This window comes from Canis lupus, chromosome 35, assembly GCF_011100685.1.
Source record: "Canis lupus familiaris isolate Mischka breed German Shepherd chromosome 35, alternate assembly UU_Cfam_GSD_1.0, whole genome shotgun sequence".
Lineage (NCBI taxonomy): Eukaryota > Metazoa > Chordata > Mammalia > Carnivora > Canidae > Canis > Canis lupus.
In genome coordinates, this window is record NC_049256.1 from 13490858 (window position 1) to 13512416 (window position 21559).

At 39.3% G+C, this 21559-nt stretch overlaps 1 protein-coding gene across 5 annotated transcripts in view; it reads left to right on the forward strand.

Moving 5' to 3' along the window:
• Positions 1-652: 652 nt before the first annotated feature.
• Positions 653-21559, forward strand: part of PHACTR1 (phosphatase and actin regulator 1) — a 555031-nt gene continuing 534124 nt past the window's right edge. The window contains exons 1-4 of one of the 5 annotated variants that reach the window (XM_038584184.1): positions 653-935; positions 1509-1555; positions 2263-2409; positions 2743-2895. In XM_038584184.1, coding sequence (XP_038440112.1) covers positions 2793-2895 — 103 coding nt within the window. In that variant the 5' untranslated portion in view covers positions 653-935; positions 1509-1555; positions 2263-2409; positions 2743-2792. The remainder of the gene's footprint in view (positions 936-1508; positions 1556-2262; positions 2410-2742; positions 2896-21559) is intronic. The other 4 variants (XM_038584180.1, XM_038584185.1, XM_038584181.1 and 1 more) reach the window with 4 other exon arrangements.

Below are 21559 nucleotides of genomic sequence, written 5' to 3' on the forward strand. Positions count from 1 at the left end.
CCCACAAGACAAACAGTAGGAGATTTTCAGGTTTGTCTCAAAAGCAGCCAGAAGAACTGTATCTATGGGAGAGGGGAGTGTGGTGGTCTTCCATCTAAGACTTCTCAAATGTAGCTCCTTTTTTCTTAACAATCCAACACACCATACACCATGCCATATTCATTACTAATTTTTCTTGGTCAACCAAGGGTTGAAAACCCACTATAGCACTCGAATTTGACTATGATTATGCCTTTCATGAGCACATCTTCGGGTATTGTGTCTAAAAGTCTTTCCTGAGTCTTGATAGGGAGGATATCCAACCAAAGTCCTTTTTTGCTCTTGGGCTTATTTTGTTACATTCAGACAGAAAAGAATGCATTTAGACATATTGGCGTGATTTAGGCTAGAGCTTTGACCAAGCAATCAGAGGCAGGAAGAGGAAGAAAGGCCAGGGAAAAGAGGGAGGGGGTGAAATCAGATGTTCACTTTATATTTCACTCCAGAAAACAGCTCACAATTATAATTACCCACCTTGTTTTGCAGCTCAGAATAAAAGTGGCGTTGCACCAACCCCTACCCAAACAGCCATCGTGATTAGAAAGTACTCCACACCTTGGAGAACTGAGGAGACATGAGCATAATTTTAAATGCAAATTAAATTGAGGGGGTAGCAGAGAGAACACATAAAAGACAGTAAAACAAAACCTTTCAATTTTCTTAAATTAGCAGTCTAATGTGTTCTAAAGAGCAGCTCCACTCACATCTCTTCTTAGGGGTTGCATTTCATCACAATATAAAATGGGCAAATCCATCACTTTCCTCTACTCAGTGCTCTTGAATTGAGATTGAAGGGAAAATTAGAAGCTGTTCATTTGGGCTCGCGTGCTCAGCAGCATTGCACAGCTTCATTTTATGCTCTGCGGTGTCCTGCTGCAAGAGGTCAACAAGTGCTGGTGAGTATCTGCTAACTTCAAGACTCTTCCTTTCCTGTATCTTTTTTAGCTACCTTTCTTTTTAGGGGGGGGGGGTCTCCTAAAAGATCTATGTTATAATGCATTTTTTTTAAGGCTGGGAATTTCAGGCAGCTTTTTAAGCTTCTTCCAGTGACTGATTCGCAGAAGGAAAGAGTTATTTTCAGCCTAGATGCTGGTGACTGATCTATGTATGTATTAATTATAACAGGGGAATGTTTAACATATGCTAGCTAGAACGGCCTTTCTCTACAACCCGTAACCAGCATTAGGGTAAGAACTGGGTGCCCCCAACAATTCCGAGACAACTTTTCTATCCTATTAACTATTTAATCATGTAATTCTGTTGCAATTGCAAATCAAACTGTGACTTGGGGTTATAAACATAAATTATTGAAGCCCAAATCCATTTTTAAACAACTATGGCACTTCTGTGCGTAAGAGATGGAAGGGGTGAGGGGGACTGGACAACAAGATGGTTACATGTCGATTTTGAAGGTGATGATTTTGTGCCCAAGTTTTATATGGGAAACTGGTCATTTTCTTCCCTCACAGTGGAGGATACAAAGAGGCTGAGGCTGGCGTCACCTTCTGTTGCTAAGGTAACATGCTCTGGCCATTTTATGTGATAAAGGAGGTCCAGTGGACTGTATACATTATTCATCGCTGTTCTAATCAAACAATCAAAATTGTTTACTTTCATCGGGAATTTAGTGAGATCAAAGACGCTCTGGCTGAAATTGTTCTTGCTTTGACTGTCGGCAGTTAGTCCTTGATTTTTTTTTTTTTTTTACAGTAAGTATGATTTGCTGTTGGGGTACCTTTGGGTATTTTTTAAAGTTTTCTCTGATCAGATTTGGCTTCTTAAATTAAAATATGCACTGTTAGAAAGAGAAACGAATTGGATTAGCCTTCTGAGCTTGATTTTAATGACTTTGTCTTTTAAATTCTTTCCAAAAACATCCTGCAGAAATAGAGTATTTCTGCAAGTATCGGGGAAAGGCTACATATGCTAAAAAGAACCCAACAGGCTGAACGCTTTTTAATGAAGTGCATCAGCTTCCTGACAGGCTAGTGCATGATAATATTATGATCATTGCTCTACAGAGCAGAATTCTTTCTCAAAAGCAGCCTGGGTCAGGGGCAAGCAGGTGATGATCCTGTAGCACTTTATAAAATGTGCTGGAGGGAATCACCAAAAAGGAAGGAATCCAAGGCATTTTTACAACAAACATGTCAGCATGTGTCATAAACACAAGGACACCTATAAGTGGAGGCTCGGATTCCCAGGCGGTTCTCACTGTTCTAGGGGAATCGGAACTCCCGGGACCAACTGAGGATCAGTGCAGAACCGCTGACACTTAACGATGCCATTCATCAGACAGACCTTTTGAAAACGGATAGCATATGAATTTAACAGCCTAATTTCCGGTTAATATACAACAAGGAAAGACTGGTATGTTATTTCTCTTTAGCTTAAATCCTCTGAGTAGAATATATTTCTTTGAATGATGTTGATTAAATGTTGCATTTTCTCATACAGCAGGAAAGCGATGTTGAGGGTGGCTTTAGCATTGGAAATGTCAAATGATGGAGTATTCTCATGGGATATTTCTTATTCCAAAATTTTAAATATATATATGTGTATATATATATATATATATAAGTATATGTCCTTATAATATATAACAAATATAATACACTGTATATACACATGCTTATATATATATGGTTTTAAACATCTATTTGACAGTCTAACATATTACAGATTTGTTTTCCTTTTTCATAGGCATACAAGTAACTATTTTGTCTTGAAACTCTGCTTTTGGGACAACAAGGATGGATTATCCCAAAATGGATTATTTTCTGGATGTCGAGTCTGCCCATAGACTCTTGGATGTTGAGTCAGCTCAGAGATTCTTCTACAGTCAAGGAGCTCAAGGTAATAAAATGGGAGCAGGAGAGAAAACTCCTCTCTTTTGCATGTTGGTTTTATATTGACAGTGCAGTGTCTACTGCAGTAGCTTCAGCTCCACTGCAGATCAGTAATTGGGATTATTAAATCAATAACAAATCTCTACCAAACTGTTGCTGAAATTGCAGCAGGCGTGTAATAGAATGGATCAATGCAAACTTCTTGGATGTGATTAAAAAAAAAAAAAGAGCATTCTACTCAACTTTTGGCTCAAATGCCCCCTTTGAACAGCTATGTTAGAAAATAATTTCCACCTCCTTGCACCCAATACATAGGTATCTGGGAAGGTATCCAGAATGCTCCTAACCCTTCCCCCTGAAAAGGTTAAGTTTGCAGCCACTACACTTGAGGAGATCTAGGGCACTCTGACCTATCTGATTGAAATCCAGCTGGATTAGGGGCTCCTGAGATCAGCTGTGTGCTTCTAGAGCTGCCGTATCTGTTTTAAATCAATTCAGTTACTGCTCAAGGAATTGACAGTGCACTCGGGGAAAAGGAAGGAGCATGGCTGTTGTGAAGTGTGGCTGCTACGTGCATTTTTATTACATTTTTCAAGATGGTCAGTCAGGCTCCAGATTGCTTGCTCTTCTTGTTCCATGGTGCCTTGGGAATGTTTTGTCAGAGCATTAGAAAGAAGCCGGAGTGTTTCATGGGATCTCCTGACAGGCAGGAGATTTTTTAAAAAGTGGATTTTCTCTTTTCCATGGAATATTTAGAGTATTCGGTCAAGGCACCCTGATGATAGGCCAGTGATGCTCTGAGGAGAAAGGCAATGTCTGTGATCTTAAAGAGCAAAGTCGTCAAATTCTTGGGAGTCAGAAGCCAGAGCTGAGAAGGGGTGCTGTTTGGGGGATGCTGGTATCTTTGTTAGGTGGTGACAGGTACTTTACACAAGGCCATGATGAGATCTCCCTTGGCTTTCCCAGAGGTCTCCTCTGCACTGGCTTTCTCTCCCTAGCAAGCCAATTTCCCATGGCAACCTCGAAGGCTTGCAAGCCTCCTTCTCCTCTGCTTCCATTTTCCTGGGTATGATCCAGGCTTCTTCTTAAAGTCAGGAGGGTCTGGGAAAATATCTGGTTGATGTGCTTGGGTCAGTGCGCTCATCAGCAGAGCTCAAATTAGCAAAAGTGATACAACAGCTAATTTTCCTCGGGCCTCTGGTTGTGTGCAGTCAGCAAATGCTCCTCTCAGCCACCTCAAGAGACATGAATACCTTACTGATGTGAAAGAGTGAGAGGCTGGCCCGCAACCTCCAGCCCCTTCTAGATCTGCAAGTACGAAGATGCTAGAAGTAGATGGAGGAAAGGAGGGGCTGAGGCTCAGTCCGGGCTCCAGTCCCATGTTTAAATGTGACTGCATCTGATTCATTCGATCTGGGCGCAGCAGTAATGTTCAGTGGTGGGGTCATCTCTCTGAGCTGTGTAATCATTGGCACAGAGGAGAAGGGGAGTCGAGTTCGTTAACTTTGCCTTGCAGGAGAGACCATTTAAGGCTTTAAGAAGCCTGTGGGCTCCGGGCTTCCACGGAAGGAAAGCAGGCAGGGTGTGGGAGGCTCAGAGGACTCAAAGCAGCCTGGTGGTTGTCAGCAGATGGAGTTTGGGGGTGGAGTGGTCAGAATCGTCGCCATCCGTGACTGCGGTGTAGACAGCAGAACTGGAATGACTCGAAAATGCAGGGGAGGTGGTAGCGTAAGCCACCAGTGCTCCTGGGAGCACGTTCATTTTAAGGTAATCGGACCGACGTTCCAATCCAAGAATCTGGGACTCATTGTAAGGTTGAGGGGTCCCTAAACATCAACTAGGTTGATTTTTTTTGAAAACCCCAGCCTTCCTGAGTCAGACATCCAGGTGTACAGCCTAGGAGTTTGCATTTTAAGCAAGAGCTCCAATGATGATAACCTAGCAGCACATCAGTCTAGGAGCTCACATTTAAGGACCAGTCCACCCAACCCCATTTCATTCCTTCCTCCCAGAACAGGAACATTTTCCTTCACATAAGAGGCAGGATGACACAGGAGTTGCAGACCCAGGCCCCTGACCACGGAGGTTCAAATCGTGGGTCTGCCACAGTGAACCTAGGCAAGCTCACCTCTCCCATTAACAGAAGTCATCATAGTGGCCAGTTCCTAAGTTAATAAAGGCCTTCAGGAAGTAAGATTTTAAGGCGCTGAAAACCGTCTGCCCCCTAAGAAATGCTACACATCAGCAAATCAGTAAAATAAACATCGCTGGCAAAAGGCTATCCCCTCCTCTGTTTGAAATTTCATAAGGAAGCCATTGCCAAACAAGAAGGTAGCCCGATAGGAGTTTAACCTCCTATTTTTTAGAGAAAAAAAAAAAAAAGAAAGAAAATTTAATTTGACATGAATTGTAAAACAGTGATTATTTTCTGGTCACATCAAAACCCAGGTCAAAATTGAAAAATAGTGAAAGTTTGTCTTGGTACTCCCTCCCCACATAGTCCTCCTTTTCACATGAGAAGTGAAACCCCCCTTTCTTCCCTACGCCTTCCCCAGAGCCACACCACCGAGGGCCAGTGTACCCCAGTCTCCTTTCTGGACCTCTGCTGCCACTGTGACGTGGGGCTTGTCACTACACTGCCCCAGGTCCTCCCTGGTGTCTTCCTTCCACTTGGCACAGACTCCCCAGTCTTTCCTAGACAACCAGCCCCTGAACCTGATAAAAGGCTCCGCTGAGTGGGCAGAGGCCTGAGAACCACAGTCTGCACTCCTCCCTTTCAGAACCAGATGGATGTGCTTGAGTGGAGATTCTGAGCACCAGTGGAAAGGGGGCAGAGTGGGAGGAGGCTCTTGGGAAAGGCATTTGAGGCAATTAGGGTTTTTGTGCTACTGCTGAATCACAGCTCATGGCAGCTCTCTCTCTACCTGGCCAGCTCAGCCCTGGACAGGGGCATGGTAGGTTAGGTACCCCTGCTCTGACATCTTCTTCTAAAAGAAAGTCCAACTGGGAGCATAGTATGGAGCTGAGCACCTGAAACTTGAGTGACCTGGGATTTGACCCACTAAACTGGTGGGCGATCACTGCCCTTTTGAGTTGTTCATTCTCAAAGTTATGTTGGTTATTTCTGCAGACTGATCAGGTGTTCTTGCAGGTGTAAATTCTTTTAAAAGGGGAAGGAAGAAAATCTGAGTTTTATTTTCCGCATTACCATCCTGGATCAGTTTTATACTCAGATTCAGAAACTTCTTAGAAACCAACTCCTTCTCTAATAAGCACATGCAAAATGGTTGTCTAAGGCCATGATACCAGAATTATAGCATTTTTTACCCCATCACAGTTATTTTTCAATTCTTTTTGGAAAGTAGCAAAAGGCCTGCCCCTAAGAACATGCTTTTAGCTAGTAAAAGCCAGAGAAACCCCAGAGGTTGCAAAAGAATGACAAAAGCCATCCAATCTATCATGGAACAAATTCTTCTGAAAGTTCCAGAGATTTTCTAAAGTCAGTCATGAGCTCTGTGGAATAAAGCAGGTTGCTCTGTGGACCTTCATCTTTCCTTGGTTTGGTCCCCAGGTAAGGAAGATGAGTCCATGTCTCTTGGGGAGTCTGCTTTGGAAAGCATGATGTATTGCAGAGAGTAGAAAAAAAATCTAGGGTCACCCTGTTCATCATCCATCAGTGAAGGATACTCTTCCAATTAATCTGTGAGTGCTCCATCACCAGTAAAACGTGCTTACCGAGAGGGAATTCTGTGAGGGTCTCCATGAACTCAAAGGGAGGATTCTTGCTGTTAAAAATACACCTGGCATAGAGAGCAGCCATGTCCCGACATCACCCACCTTCTGGGTTTCTGACAATGATGACTCACACACTCAACTTCGGTCTGTAATATTTTTACTGAACAATTGCATTGGGAGAGAAGTCCTATTATAAGATCACAAAACTAACATCAGGATTTTCATGTTGGAAGGGACATTATAGACGGTGATTCTCTTGGCCCCTCCTGAAACCAAGTGAAACAGAATTTGTGAGGGACAGACCCAGGTCCCAGAGCTACATTTTCAAAGAGCTAATAGGCTATTCTGATGAATAGGTAAGAACCACTCTTAAGGATTGTTAATCACATGCTATTCAGAGGGTGGCCGGGAACTAGCAGCACGGGCTCCTTCTCGGGGCTTGTTAGAGATGCAGAATCTCAGGCACCCCAGACCTAGAAAAGCAGAACCTGCATTTGGACAAGATTTTCCAGTAATTTATGTTCTTTTGAGAAGCAATGACTGGATCCAGTGCATATTAGAAACACCTGGTGAGCTTTTATGGACTCAAGACTGGAGTCCCACAGCAGACCAATTAAATCAGAATCTTTGGTGGTGAGCTCTATACTTTGGGGATCATTTTAATTGTCCCTGGTGATTCAACTGTGCAACCAGGACTCAGAACTAGTGACCTCCTGTTTTACAGTAAAGTAACACATCTTGCAGCTATTCTTGCCTGGGTATCTTTCTCTATCTAGGTCCTTCCCTTAAATAAATCCACAGCATTGGAAAGGTGCAAATGGACTTTTTATAAAAAGGACTGGGCTATGTATGGGTGCTACCCTTTGCATATGCTTTGGATCCATTAATCCTCAAAGAAACTTTGGGAGAGAGGAATTATGATGCTTATTTCACAGATCAGAAAAGACTACACATTTAGAAAGCAGTAAAGTCAGGATTTGAATTCAAGTATTTCTGACTCCAACAACCCTACAGGTAGTGAAGGAAACATTCATAATGAAATCAACACTTCTAGATATGGTGAAGTTCAAGGTGGTTCCACCACATGCCCAGATCACACAGCTTATCAGATCACACAGCTTATAGCGAGAAGGTGGAGACCGGAACCCAACTCCTGTTACCACACACACCTATGCCCTCTCTGCTATACTAGGTTTCTTTTCTCCAAGATCGTCAAAATCCTCAGAGAATTAAATTTCCTTCAAAAGGGAAAGTATATTAAAAGGTAACCAATTGACTAAAGTCACTAGGCAATTAATTGTATGGCTCCTGCTCACAAATTTCCCCTCTTTTATCTTTTTAAATTACTCTTGGCATTAGAACCAGGTGATCTACTCATTTCATTATATAGCATCTTCTCAGTCTTGTCCAACGAAGGGAAATGCTGCTCTTGACAACTGATGAATGCCACAGTTAGTAGCTAAGAATCTTTTCAAGTTGTATTTGGAAATGGAGAGGAATTCATTTAAACCCTCTCTTTCAAACATCTTCTCTTGCCCACCCTATGAAATCTGTAAGAATAGCTGACTCTTTGATCTATAGCTCTGAGTTAAATATACTCTACACCTAAACTCTAAGCCTCTGGGACTTCTTGACATGGCCCCAAGAGACAAGGACATTTGGTAACACTTGATCAGTTGCAAGTCATTGACTACGGTCACCAGCACAGAATGTGCTCATGCTATTTCCTCCCCTGTGTTTCATGCAAAACCCAACCCAATGTTGCCTTCTCTGTGAAGCTTTGCCTGACTTTTCTAGCCTTTTACCACAGCGTTCTGTTCATGCTTACTTTATAGCCTTTATCCTATTATATTATTCAACTTCCACTACTTACTAGCTGCAAGAGCTCACATAAATGGCTTCGTGTCTTTAAGCATCAGGGTTCTCATCATTTCTTTTTTTTTTTAAGATTTTATTTATTTATTCATGAAAGACACAGAGAGAGAGAGAGAGAGAGACAGAGACAGAGACAGAGAGAGAGGCAGAGACACAGGCAGAGGGAGAAGCAGGCTCTATGCAGGGAGCCCAACATGGGACTCCATCCTGGGACTCCAGGACCAGGCCCCGTGCTGAAGGTGGCGCTAAACTGCTGAGCCACCCTGGCTGCCCTCAGGGTTCTCATCAAAATGGATATAACCCTAGCTCTAAATTCATAGAGATTTTTGAGCATTAATGGAAGTGTGCTTATAAAGTGTTCAGTATATTATTTATTATTATTGATTAGTCATTGATGCTTTTGTTTCATTATTACTTAGGTGTCTGTTTCCTACCTAGAGAGCACTGATTTCCTTAAATACCATTTTTCTGGGTGCCTAGTATCATCCTTGGTATAGAGTAGGAGCATTAAGATTTAGTAAATGTCTCTATTGAACTCAAGGAATGAAAATGCTTAAATCTCCATTACAAAGAGATTCTCAGGATTCAGGGAAAGAACTTTTGACAATTAAAGATCTGGAAAGTAGAACCTTCTAGGATCTTTAAGGAATTCAAATCTTTAATTGAAAATAAGAGGCTGCTGAAGGCCAAAGGGAGGGGCAGGCAAAAACAATTTTCAAATACAAACAGGTGCAGGACATGGAAGAACATTATCAATTTTGCTATATCTCCCATAAAATAGAAGAAATTTAAAAAGCAAAAGCAAAAAGAAAACAACAGCAGGAGGGATTTTGTGTGCTATTGAGGAGCATTATTAACCTTTTACCTAGATTTAGAGGGCCGCTAAACAATACCATTCTTAGAAGAGCTCTTTAATTTATGATACTCTGTGATTGTTGAATTTTTATTCTGCTTAAAAGTAGAAGTATAGAATAAGTGACCAATGTTTACTTTGCTGAACTTAATTGACCTCAGTCCAAAAGCTGCTCTCAACATATTCAAGAAACTAGCTCTGAGTTATATCTCAGTTGAGATACCTTTCCCCTTCCTTCTTTAGATGCTTACTGCCTAATCCAGTGCTTACATTTTTTGGTTGACTAACTCTTAAACCAGTTTCCATTCACACTCCTGCTTCTGACCAGACTCAATGGAAGGTGGCTGTAGATACCCACCTAAGCCCCATGCTAGAGACACCTACCTTGAGAACCACTCACTGAAAGCCTGGCCATGGGGTTTCTAGGAGTCTTGCTAGGAGCAGATGCCTGGTTGTCTTCCTTCTTTTGGTCTGTCCCCTGAGACCTTCATGCCATGGTCTTAGATGTAGCTCATAACAGGACCTAGAGGTCAAATTGTCCCCATAAGAACTGAGGTAGAAATGGTGACTGGAAAGCAACCTGATCCCCATGTGAGGTATGATTGCCAAATGGATTATAACTTTTCTATTCACCAATATGATGTCCTCCCATTTGCCCCTCAGAGTCCTGCTAGGACCAGCCAGCCACATTCATCTTCATAGGGTATGTCCTAACCAAGTACGATACATGTAATTTCCAGAACTCTGTCTCTGAGAAGTGCTTCAGAAGACACTTTTCATATATACTTTCTAGCCTTACTTTCATGGCACTCAAGTCCTCACCCTCAACAAATACTTGCTTTTTGTCTTTTTTTTTTTTTCTTTCCTCTAAAATTCTATCCAGGAAGCAGCATGCTGTGCTTCACTCACGGATGACAAGCTAACTACCAAGCCTTCCCTCCTAACCTCCCACACACTCCATTTTAGACCTGTAATTGCTCACACGCAGGCTCTCCAAACCTGTGTTTAATACAAGGAACATTCTGTGTGAAGGAGAGGGTGAAGGCAGATTAAGAGAAAAAATATTATGGAGATAGCCAGCCTGCCAATTTCATCCGTAGGTAGATGACCATAAAATGTAACCTTCCATTTCCAGAGTGTGCCATAGGAACAGGGCAATTCTCAGTACACAAAGTAGCATTCTTGGTGCCAGCAATTTACCTGCATGCAGTCTTCCAAACCTTTTTTGTGCCTTTGCCCCCAGCAAGCATCTGCTTTGCCATGTATTGTGACTCAGAGACAGAGAAGATGAGGGGATGAGAAACAGAAAGGGGAAAAATTATGTGAAAATACAATGAGAGAATTCCAATCAATTAATAACTCCTACTTTCACATAAGGACATATGAGGGAGTCGATTATAGATTCGGCTCACACACAGCCAGCATCAGCCATGACCCAATTAGCATAAGCAAATCACAGGTGCTTGGGAAAGAATTCTCCTCATTTTCCCAAACAAATCTGTTTTCCTAAAAACTTTCAGTACCACCCTCTGGGACTAAGCTGGCAGAGGCAAGGGTTGAGAGCCTAGCTCATGAAAATCAGTTCATGGCTAATACCATTTTTAATATTTTAAGGAATATTTCAGTAAACAATTAGACCCCTACACTCATAAAAAACCACAGAATGAATAATGGTGGGAAATAGTACTTCTGAGGGACACCTGGGTGGCTCAGTGGTTGAGTGTCTGCCTTTGGCTCAGGTCGTGATCCCAGGTCCTGGATCAAGTCCCACATCAGGCTCCCCTCAGCCTGCTCCTCCCTCTGCCTATGTCTCTGCCTCTCTCTCTGTGTCTCTCATGAATAAATAAATAAAATCTTTTTTAAAAAAAAGTAAATAAATAAGTAGTACTTCTGAAATGTTAGGACTGAACAGAGAGACAATGTTGGAGATCTACGTATCTTTTTTCAACTATAAAAGCAAAACAGGGTAATATTGAAATATTTGGCCAAAAAATGGGAAGGAAAATCAACCCTACACAACTACTATTGACCCTTGAATCGATACAAGGGTTGGGGCAAGTACTGCCTATGAAGTCAAAAAGCAGTCTATAGCTTTTGACTCCCCCCAAACTAAATTACTAATAGCCTACAGTTGACCAGAAGACTTACCATTGATAAACCATCAACCAGCACATATTTTGTATACGTCCTATGTATTATATACTGTATTTTTATAACAAAGTAAGCTGAAGAAAAGAAAACATTATTAAAACAATCATAAGGAAGAGAAAATACATTTACAGCACTGTATTTATCAAAAAAAATCCACCAATGAGTGGACCCACGCAGTGCAACCCACATTTAAGGGTCAATTGTGCATATGTATTATGAATATATTCGGCCAGTTTATGCTTTGCTTTTTTACTTTCTTAGTGGTATATTTTAATAAGTAGAAGTTTTTAATTTTGATGAAATCTGTTTTTTTATTATGATTATGATTTTATCCTTTAACAAATTTTTGCCATCCTGAACATTATGAAGGTATTTTTCTGTGCTATTGTTGTTTTTTTAAAGCCTTGTAGTTTTAGCATTCACATTAAATCTGTGATCCACCCTAAGTGAATTTTCTGGATGATATGGGGTAGAGGAAGGATTCTCTTTATTAAAGAGAAAAAAAACTATTCTTATTACAACTGACATTTTGAAATGGGATCATTGAGAATAGAATATTTTATCTCTTTTCTTTCTTGTGTTTTCTCCTTCCCCCTTACTCTTTATAGTCTTTATGTTGCCCAGATCAAAAGTGAGTTATCATAGATGTGGTTTATATATCTTTGGAGTTTGTTCTTTACATGAAATTTGAACTAGGAAAGTTAGCGTTCCATTTTTAAGTTACTCTCAAAAGATTGAAGAATTCCCAAATTGGACTTTTTCTCAAAAAGTAATGATCTACATGGCATAAAATAGCAAAAAATCTAATATAGTTCTTTGTATACAATTGTGAATGTTGGCGTACCAATCCTAGGACTACTGGAATTAGAAATAATTGAATTAAAAAAAGAAATAATTTAATTTATTATTCTGTCATGTAAGGTTATTTAAAATGTTTTTGTACATTTAAGGTATTCTCCTAGATATTATCCACTCTAATATTCGTACTATCTGTCTATTTCCCTATTATTCAACTATCAGAAAGTCTTCAACGTCTATTTCTGTACGTAAAATTGTGTTCATGATCAATCTATTTGCAGCACTTTACTTTTGTTATACAATACATTAATGTCTTGGTGGATTAATAGAATTTCAACACACAAAGCACATTCATTCTGTTGGTCATTCAACAAATATTTATTGAGCACCGGTAGACTGCCAAGTACTAGCCAGGTATGACTCCAGCAGTCAATAAAACAAACTGAAACTTGCCTTTATGGAACTCACATTTTAGTGAGATTTTTTCACTTCAATTTATATCCCAAATATTTATTTACCTTTCTTTAAAATTAAATATTCAAAAAAATTAAATTAAATTAAATTAAATTAAATATTCAGATATTAACAATATGTCTGAATTATTTGCAGCAGACACTTATATGCCTATCAAATCGTGTGCCCCTCCTTTTCATAGTGTGGAGTTCTTTTGAGAAATTCCTATCCAGCCAGGAATTATACTTCCCACACCCTCTTATACCTTTGGTAGTGCCTATAATCAGTTCTTGCCAATGGAATGACAACAGAATTAGTGTGTCACTTCCAAGCCAAGGTATTTTAGAGGCGGGTGTACCTTCTCTACGCTCTTTTTTTTTTTTAATTTTGTTTTATTTTATTATTTTTATTTGAATTCAATTTATTCAACATACACTGTGTTATTAGTTTCAAGGGTAGAATTTAGTGATTCATCAGTTGCATACAACACCCAGTGCTCATTACATCAAGTAATACCCATCACCCAATTACCCCACCCAGCAGCCCTCAGTTTGTTTCCTGTGGTTAAGAGCCTCTTATGGTTTAGTCTCCATGCTCCTTTTCTTTTTGCTGGCTGGTTGTAGATGACACGAGGCCCTAGGGGATGGTAGAGCCCAGAGGGAAAGTGCCAATCACTGTTTCACTTCAGATAGGAAGGGGGTCTAAAGTAACTCAGACTCCAATGTAAACAAAAAAATACAAATGTAAGGTTTATTTGATAAATTAGCATTACCATCGCATTGTTAATACTGACAACTGTCAATCTGAATAGGTTTGATGATATGATGAATATCATGATGTTTATCTGATAATACAATCATTATCCTTGATCTAGTACAATTTTGGAGTTGCCAAAAAAAAATGATACTGAAAGAGACAGTCAGCTATGCATCCTCCCGAAGGACAAGGCCAACTCCTAAAAGGAGATTTTTGCTAAATACTGAGGCCAACACAAAATTAAGTGCATCTCTTAGCAGTTACTGACTTTAAAAAAAAAAGTTGTGTAAGAAAATAGGAGTAATTTTGAGGACTCCATGGCCCATGAACCAAATTTGCATAGTTACAGTATCAAGTGGTTACTATTGGAATTCTGATCAAATTAGGCTGAGGAATGTGGAGAATATGGTATAGGAAACCATGTCCTTCCTCATTCTGTATAGTAGTGAGTGTAAACTGGGTCAAAAAAATATATATGTATGCTTCATATGCTCATATAGGAATAGAATTTTTTCCCTCTGTGGGAGTTGAACCAGTGACTAGAAACAGAAGTGGAGGGGAGACTTTTCACTTTTTCACATCTGAATATTGTACCTTATGAATAATCACCTATTTAAAAATATATTTTTTAAAAAATGCACTGTAGCTTGTGAGAAATTATTAGTATTGGGGAAGATATTATTTTACTGAATTCAACAAAATCCATTATGAAAATCGGTGTATGAGAGATTGCAGAATTGACACCATAATTTAGTAAGTACCCTCAATAACATCCTTCTCCTAAAACCTATACAGTTTTCTAGGTTTTCACCTACAACAGCTATTAAAATCAGTGTTGGAAAAAACTGAAGTTAAAACTAACCCTCTGAATCACTATATACTAAAATGATTAATTAAGATTTTTTTCACTTAAAATGTTTTTAAATACTGAAGCACATTGTTATTTTTGCTTCATCAAAAAGTCTATGTTGTATCCTAATACATCCCTAATGTATGATATGCCAAACTTTTAATCAAATAAACAAAAAATTACTTGTCTACTTATCATCTTTAATTTATCTGTTAACTACATCTTTTGTGTATATTTTAGGGTATATAAAATATTCATACAGTACAATACTGACCCATAGATTAAGAAGTACATTTTGGGGAATGCAGGCTCAGTAAGCTTCTGCTGGTGGGTGGCTGAGTCTGAGTTTGAAGATGCATCTGTATCTGCTACAGAAGCTCTGATATCCCTGATAGGAGTAGTCAGATCAAGGCTGTCTCAGAAGCATGGTTTGAGCTGAGAATTGATTGCTGATAGGATTTTAATTGGAGTTAGGATGAGGAGGACATTATAAAACAAGAAGACATAGAGGGAACTGACAGGGCTTGTTCAGACCACTAAAGCAAGTCTTCAGCGGGGGTCTGGGCCCATTGACAGCAGCATCACTGAAGCCATGTTTAAAATGCCTTCCCCACACTTAGTAGATTAAAAGTTCTGGCGTAGTGGAGTAAAAATGCTCATTTTTATCATGCTCCTAATAATTTTTAGGCTCACCAAAATTTGAAAATATCTAGTTCCATGGAACTACACTGGAGGGCATGTGGATTTGTACTGCAGAGACATTATAGATGATAATAAAAAAATAAAAATAAAATAAAATAAATAAAAAGCAGCAGTCAATCCCAAAAAAGGAAATTGAGAAATGGCTACTTTGAAGTATTCATCACAGATGGGTCAGCCATATTACTAATACTTACTTCAGTTTAAAATATTTGCATTTCCATGGCGTCCTGAGCACCCTGTTGTTACATAACAAAGAGACTTGAAAAGTTTCAGCCTCATTCCTTTTTTGAGTGTTGGACAGTGCTATTGTTTAATTACCTTTGAACTCTAGAAAAAAGCCCAGAAGGACAACAATGTTGGCTGCGTGCCCCTCTCCTGCCTGCTTATCCTAAAGTTAAGGATATTTTAGGTATTTTAGTTAAATGTATTTTTCAAGTTGGTCAGTAAATGTTTCAGTTATTGAAAAACCCCCTTGTGTCATTAAAGGCTCTTAGTCCATATATATTCTCAGGCTCTTCTGAGTTTCACACCTTTGTTACCCCTGATGCAACTGTAAGGTAGGAAGATGAAAAAAAATGATGAATATTCTGGACTCCCTTTTATCCCTAAGCTGTTTCCAGGACAATGTGTGGAACTCATGGTGATCATTTTAATATTTAATATAATCTGAGTATAATTTTGCCTTAAAACATTTTATTCCAAAATGTCATGTTCCACGTATTATGTTGATACATTTGTAATCTTGGTGCATATATTGCCACTCTTTGACAAAGGGCTTGTGTTTTTATTTTCCTCCTGTGGAGAAAAGATAGAAGACTTCTACCAGGCTACTTTAAAATGAAACCCTGGTACCAGTTAATGTGCAGCAAGATTACAATAAAAGCACATTGCCAATTTAAACTGTGTGTGCATTCCCTGCATTTCTCACTCAAAAAAGGGGAACTATTTGAAAACTTAGGTTTTTACAAATTAAAGATGACCAGGGCAACTGAGTGGCTAAGTCAGTTAAATGCCCAGCTCTTGATCTCAGCTCAGGTCTTGATCTCAGGGTCATGAATTCAAGCCCCAGGTAAGGCTCCCTACTCAGCAGGGAGTCGCTTCTCCTTCTGTGGCTCCCCTTGCTTGCATGTTCTCTTTTTATCTCTCTGCCAAATAAAGGTGTAAAATCATTACAATAAAAAGTCATAAAGGAACAAAAATACATTTACAGAGCTGTACTGTAGTTATTTTTAAAAATCCACATATAAGTGGACCTGTGTTGTTAAAGGGTCAACTGTATTTTAATTTTTTTATACTTACTTTTGGTCACTTTCATACCTGTTCATATTTTTACAAAGTGATGTTGTGGCCTATACAAAATCAAGGTTATGAATGCAGTCTTTTCCAGGACTGACTGAAGAATATCATGTTTTGGGGCTGGGCTTCAGAGGAACGGATCTGATTTCACACTATGATTTCCCTTTCATAGTTTATGACATTAGGCAAGTTCTTAAATCTCTGGCTTTTCCCTTTTGAATGCAAATGAGAATAAGAGTTCCTAACCCAAACAGTTATTTTGAGGATTAAGTGGAACAAAATGTATTTCACGAACTCTGGTCCAATATATGATTTGCAGGTAATACTTATGAACTATTTTATAATAATAATGTATCTGTTTTCATCATGTTTTAGAAAAATGCAAATTAAAGAAATATATATGAAAATATATAGCTATAGGTACCTGGGTGGCTTAATGGTTGAGAATCTGCCTTCCGCATGATTCCAGGGTCCTGGGATTGAGTCCCACATCAGGAAACAGGAAACCTGCTTCTCCCTCTGCCTATGTCTCTGCCTCTCCCTGTGTGTCTCTCATGAAAAAATAGATAAAATCTTTAAAAAAGAGAAAGAAAGAAAGAAAGAAAGAAAGAAAGAAAGAAAGAAAGAAAGAAGAAAGAAAGAAAGAAAGAAAGAAAGAAAGAAAGAAAGAAAGAAAGAAAGAAAGAAAATATAAAGCTATATAACTAGACTTCATACTTAGGGACTATTGCTTAAACCAAGGGGGGAAAAGTAGGCTAACTGAAGTCTATTTAAGGAGTAACATTAAGTAAATAATAGATGACACTTTGATGGAGCAAAATCCATAAAAGTGATGTAGGAATGACTAACATTTGGAAACACTGAGCAAATAAACATAAAACACTAAGCAAAATGTCAAGTATCTAATATGCATTTAGTAAGGTTTAGCTCTTGTGTTAAATATGCTTTAGTTTTGTCAAGGTTCCAGTGGAAAATAGCAGGGCCACCCTGTCCCATCTCTGGTCCTCTCTGCCACCATTTATTCCTAATTCAGATTTCTAAGCTCCTTGAAAAAGTGAGACAGTCTGAAAACACAAGAACAAGAAAAAACAACAAAACTTTGGTTTTTTAAAATACAGCTGCCAAAAATCCCCAAAGAATTTTCTTTAAGGTTGGACTGCTGGTAATTTTCATCCTGCAAACTGTCTCAAAACATTAGCTCCACTGTACTGATTTCCTCTGGATTTACAGCAAACCCTAGTTTATCGGGTTGTGGCTTCCAGGTGGTGACTGACATAAGTCAGCATTTACCAAGGAATGAGGAAATCGATTTGGGAAAATCCACTTTAAATCATACTTCTCAATAAGTATTCGTCTAAGGAATGGTAGATTGCCGCAATAAGGAAAACAAAGAACATTCATGAAGTAACTGTTGTGTCTTCAAGAAGCTCAAAGACAACACATATAATGTAGTACAAAGTACTCTAATAGAAGCAAACACAGGATCTGAAAGTTGGGAAAGGAAAGAATTCAGAGAATTCTTTGTGGAGGACTTAACGACTGAGTTTCATCTCAGGATTAGCATAGTAGTGGGGCTTCCCAACAGAAAAAGCTAGTACATATAGGTCTTCCCAGAAACAATTCAGTAGGGCCAGATCAAAAAAGTAACAAGAAGGTGAAGGTGACATCTGAGATTGAAGGAAAAAGCAGAGTTCAAGGAAAGAGACCTTGCATACGAGATTAAGAAATTTGCGGGGGGTGGAGGGGTGCCTAGGTGGTTAGTCAGTTAAGTGTCTGCCTTTGGCTCAGGTCCTGAAACCAGACCCTGGGGTTGAGCCCTGCATCCTGTATCAGGCTCCCTGCTCAGCGGGGAGCCTGCTTCTCCCTCTCCTTCTGCTGTTCCCCCTGCTTGTGCTCTCTCTGTCAAATTAATAAATAAAATCTTAAAAAAAAGAAAAAAGAAAAAAATTAGCAATCTGTAGAAAACACAAAGCCTTGGAAGGATTTCTAAAGCTGGGACAGTTTCTGGGCCAATTCATTCCCAATTTTGTTAGATATCAGAAACATACATTTTACAGCCCTGACTCAGATGCACTGATCAGAATTTTAGGGAGTCGGGTGTGGCAATCTGGATTTCCTTCTATTTTTAAGGGGTTGTTTTTGTCTTCTTTTTGCAGCTCCCAGATGCTTTGATGTAAATAGTATGAAGTCTAGAATTTGAAACCCACTGACTAGTCTCCTTCTTTACTTTTAAAATTCTTTTCTTTTCTTTTTAAAAGATTTTATATGTATTAGAGAGAGAGAGAGAGAGAGAGGTGAGAGGCAGAGGGAGAAGCAGGGAGCCTGACATGGGGCTCAATCTTGGGACTCTAGAATCACAACTTGACACAAAGGCAGATGGTTAACCGACTTAGCTACCCAGGTGCCCCTAATTCTTTACATTTGTAGATGAGAAAAATAGAGCCAAGAGAGGTAAATAAATTAAATAGAATAAAAACCCAAGATTATATTCATTTATATTCACTATTTGCTGACAACTAACCATATTCTGGGAATTCATAAAATAGACAAATCCCTAGGCCTCAAGGAGTTAATCATCTAATATAGGGACAGATAAATAAGTAAATGATTTCAGAACCAAAAGATAAATGCTGGGAGGGCTGTGAGTTTTATAAACACAGAGGAAGGCACCCATATCAGACAGAGATAGGTTAGTGTACGCATGTATGTTGGGGAGAGAGGGTAGATGTGTTTTCACTTTAGTGTCCAAGTCCATGATGAGATGATGGTTAGTCAACCTTTGCCTTAGACTTAAGTAGGAGAAAAAAAAAACATTCAGAGCTGTGTGAAATGGCTTGTGACAAGGCATGGACACATTAGGAGTATGATATGTTAGGGGAACCATGTTACAGAATGAAAAGGAAATTGGAAAATATTGGAAATTATTGGAAAATATGGGGAATGGCAAGAGAAGAGACTAGAATAGCAGTTGGTAGCCAAGGCATGAGCATACTTAGTAAGTAGGCTTAACCAAGTCAAACCTGATACAGAAGGCACTAAATTATCTAACACAGAGGAGAGCTGTTGTGAGATCTGTTTGTATCAAGACCACAGAAATAGAGGTCAGATTAGAGGGAGTGAGATTAGAGGTATAGAAAGAGAAGCAGTGGGGCACCTGGGTGGCTCAATGGTTGAGCAGATATCTGCCTTTGGCTCAGGTCATGATCTTGGAGTCCTGGGATTGAGTCCTACATGGGGTTCCCTGCATGGAGCCTGCTTCTCCCTCTGCCTATGTCTCTGCTCTCTCTGTGTATCTCTCATGAATAAATAAATAATTTTTTTTTTTTTTAAAGAAAGAAAGTGAAGCACCTGCAATGATCTCAACAAGACATAAAGACTGTGTGAAAAAGGAGCTAACTGATAGGGCACTTGAGTTAAGCATCTTCCTTTGGCTCAGGTCATGATCTCAGGGTCCTGGGATTGAGCCCCCATGGGGCTCCTCGCTCAGCAGGGAGTCTGCTTGTCCCTCTCCCTCTGCCCCTCCCCCCCACCTGCTTATGCTTTCTCCCTCTCTCCCTCTCAAATAAATAAATAAAATATTTTTTAAAGTGGGAGGGGGGCATCCCTGGGTGGCTCAGTGGTTTAGCACCTGCCTTCAGCCCAGGGCATGATCCTGGGGCCCAGAGATTGAGTCCCACATTGGGCTCCCTGTATGGAGCCTGCTTCTCCCTCTGCCTGTGTCTCTGCCTCTCTCTCTCTCTCTCTCTCTCTGTGTGTGTGTATGTGTGTGTGTGTCTCTCATGAATAAATAAATAAAATCTTAAAATAAATAAAGTGGGAGTGGGGGGTGGTACTGACATAGTGACTTCAATAAGAGTGAGGGATCTTGGAATATTAAGAGAGTTCTTTCCAGATTATGTGGTGGTAGGGTGAGTAGACGGAAAGTGAGGGAGGGGTACTTCCATATGTCTTATGTGGACCCACTGGGTAGAGGGTGAGGCTGTTCATTGACAGAGAGAATATAAAAAGAAAATCAAGCTGGAGGGGAAAAAAGATATGCTCAATTTCAAATATACTGAATTTGGAGACCCTATAGAACGTCCAAGCATAGATGACCAGCAGGGAATAAATTCTATAGGTATAAGGCTTGATAGAGAGACTTCTATATAATAATGTCACTGACTGCTTTACAACTATGTCTAAATATGTGGTTCCACTGGGCCTTTAATTTTCCTTTTGTATTTTCTTGGAAGACTGGGAGATGGTATAAAGGAAACATTTATTTTGTAAATTAAAGATTTTGACTGTAAGGACAATATTTTCTCTCTAGCACTAGTACTTAAAATTAATAGGCCGTTTGAAATATTTACATAAACCAAATGTTTGAAGTTACCAATTATTATTTCAAATTCTGACTTGTGTTTTTATAAGAAGCAAATTTTGAGTTGACACAAGATCATCTAAAGAAAACAAGTTTTTATTTTCTTTTAGATAATCTCAATGCAGTTCAATCTCTTCACAGAACTGTAGGCTCTAACAGAATGTTGCAAAAGAAGGGGAAGAAAAGAGATCCAGCTAGAGCTGTTAAAAATAGACCTTACTTTTCTTTTGAAACTACTCAGTAAGATCTTTTGTTACATTTAGTTAATTATGTACTATTTGGTGACTGAATTATGTACCATTTGATCGATGACAGGCAGAGAAAAAACTAGTTGGCTTAGCCCAATTCAGTTCTTGTCTCTGGAAAGCAAAACCACACTCCAAACATTATCTCCCAAGACTGATTTTTACATTAGCCGCCCTATCCTATGCTAGCTCAATAATCTGGACATGCACACAGAAATTGCAAAGGGAAATGAGAAGGGGAAGAGGACTCTCATTTCATATGTCAGGGGCTTAGTGTTTATTATCTTGTTTAGTACCAGAAAGAGAAATTTGTGGAAGTATTTGTTGTTTATTCTCATTTTAAAGATGAAGTAATCCATGTTTCCAATAATCAAGTAACTTCCCAAGCTCATACAGCTGTTAAGAATGAAGCCAGAATTAACGATCTTGAACCTTTTGATTCATCCTATTACATCTTGTGGTCCTATATTATATTGGCGACAGTGGCAATACTAGGAAAGATGTGCAGTCACACATGATTCCTCTATTTCGACATATTCGAAGGTGGAATCTCAATATAGTAAGATACAAATGTGACAATGAAGGCATTTTATGTAG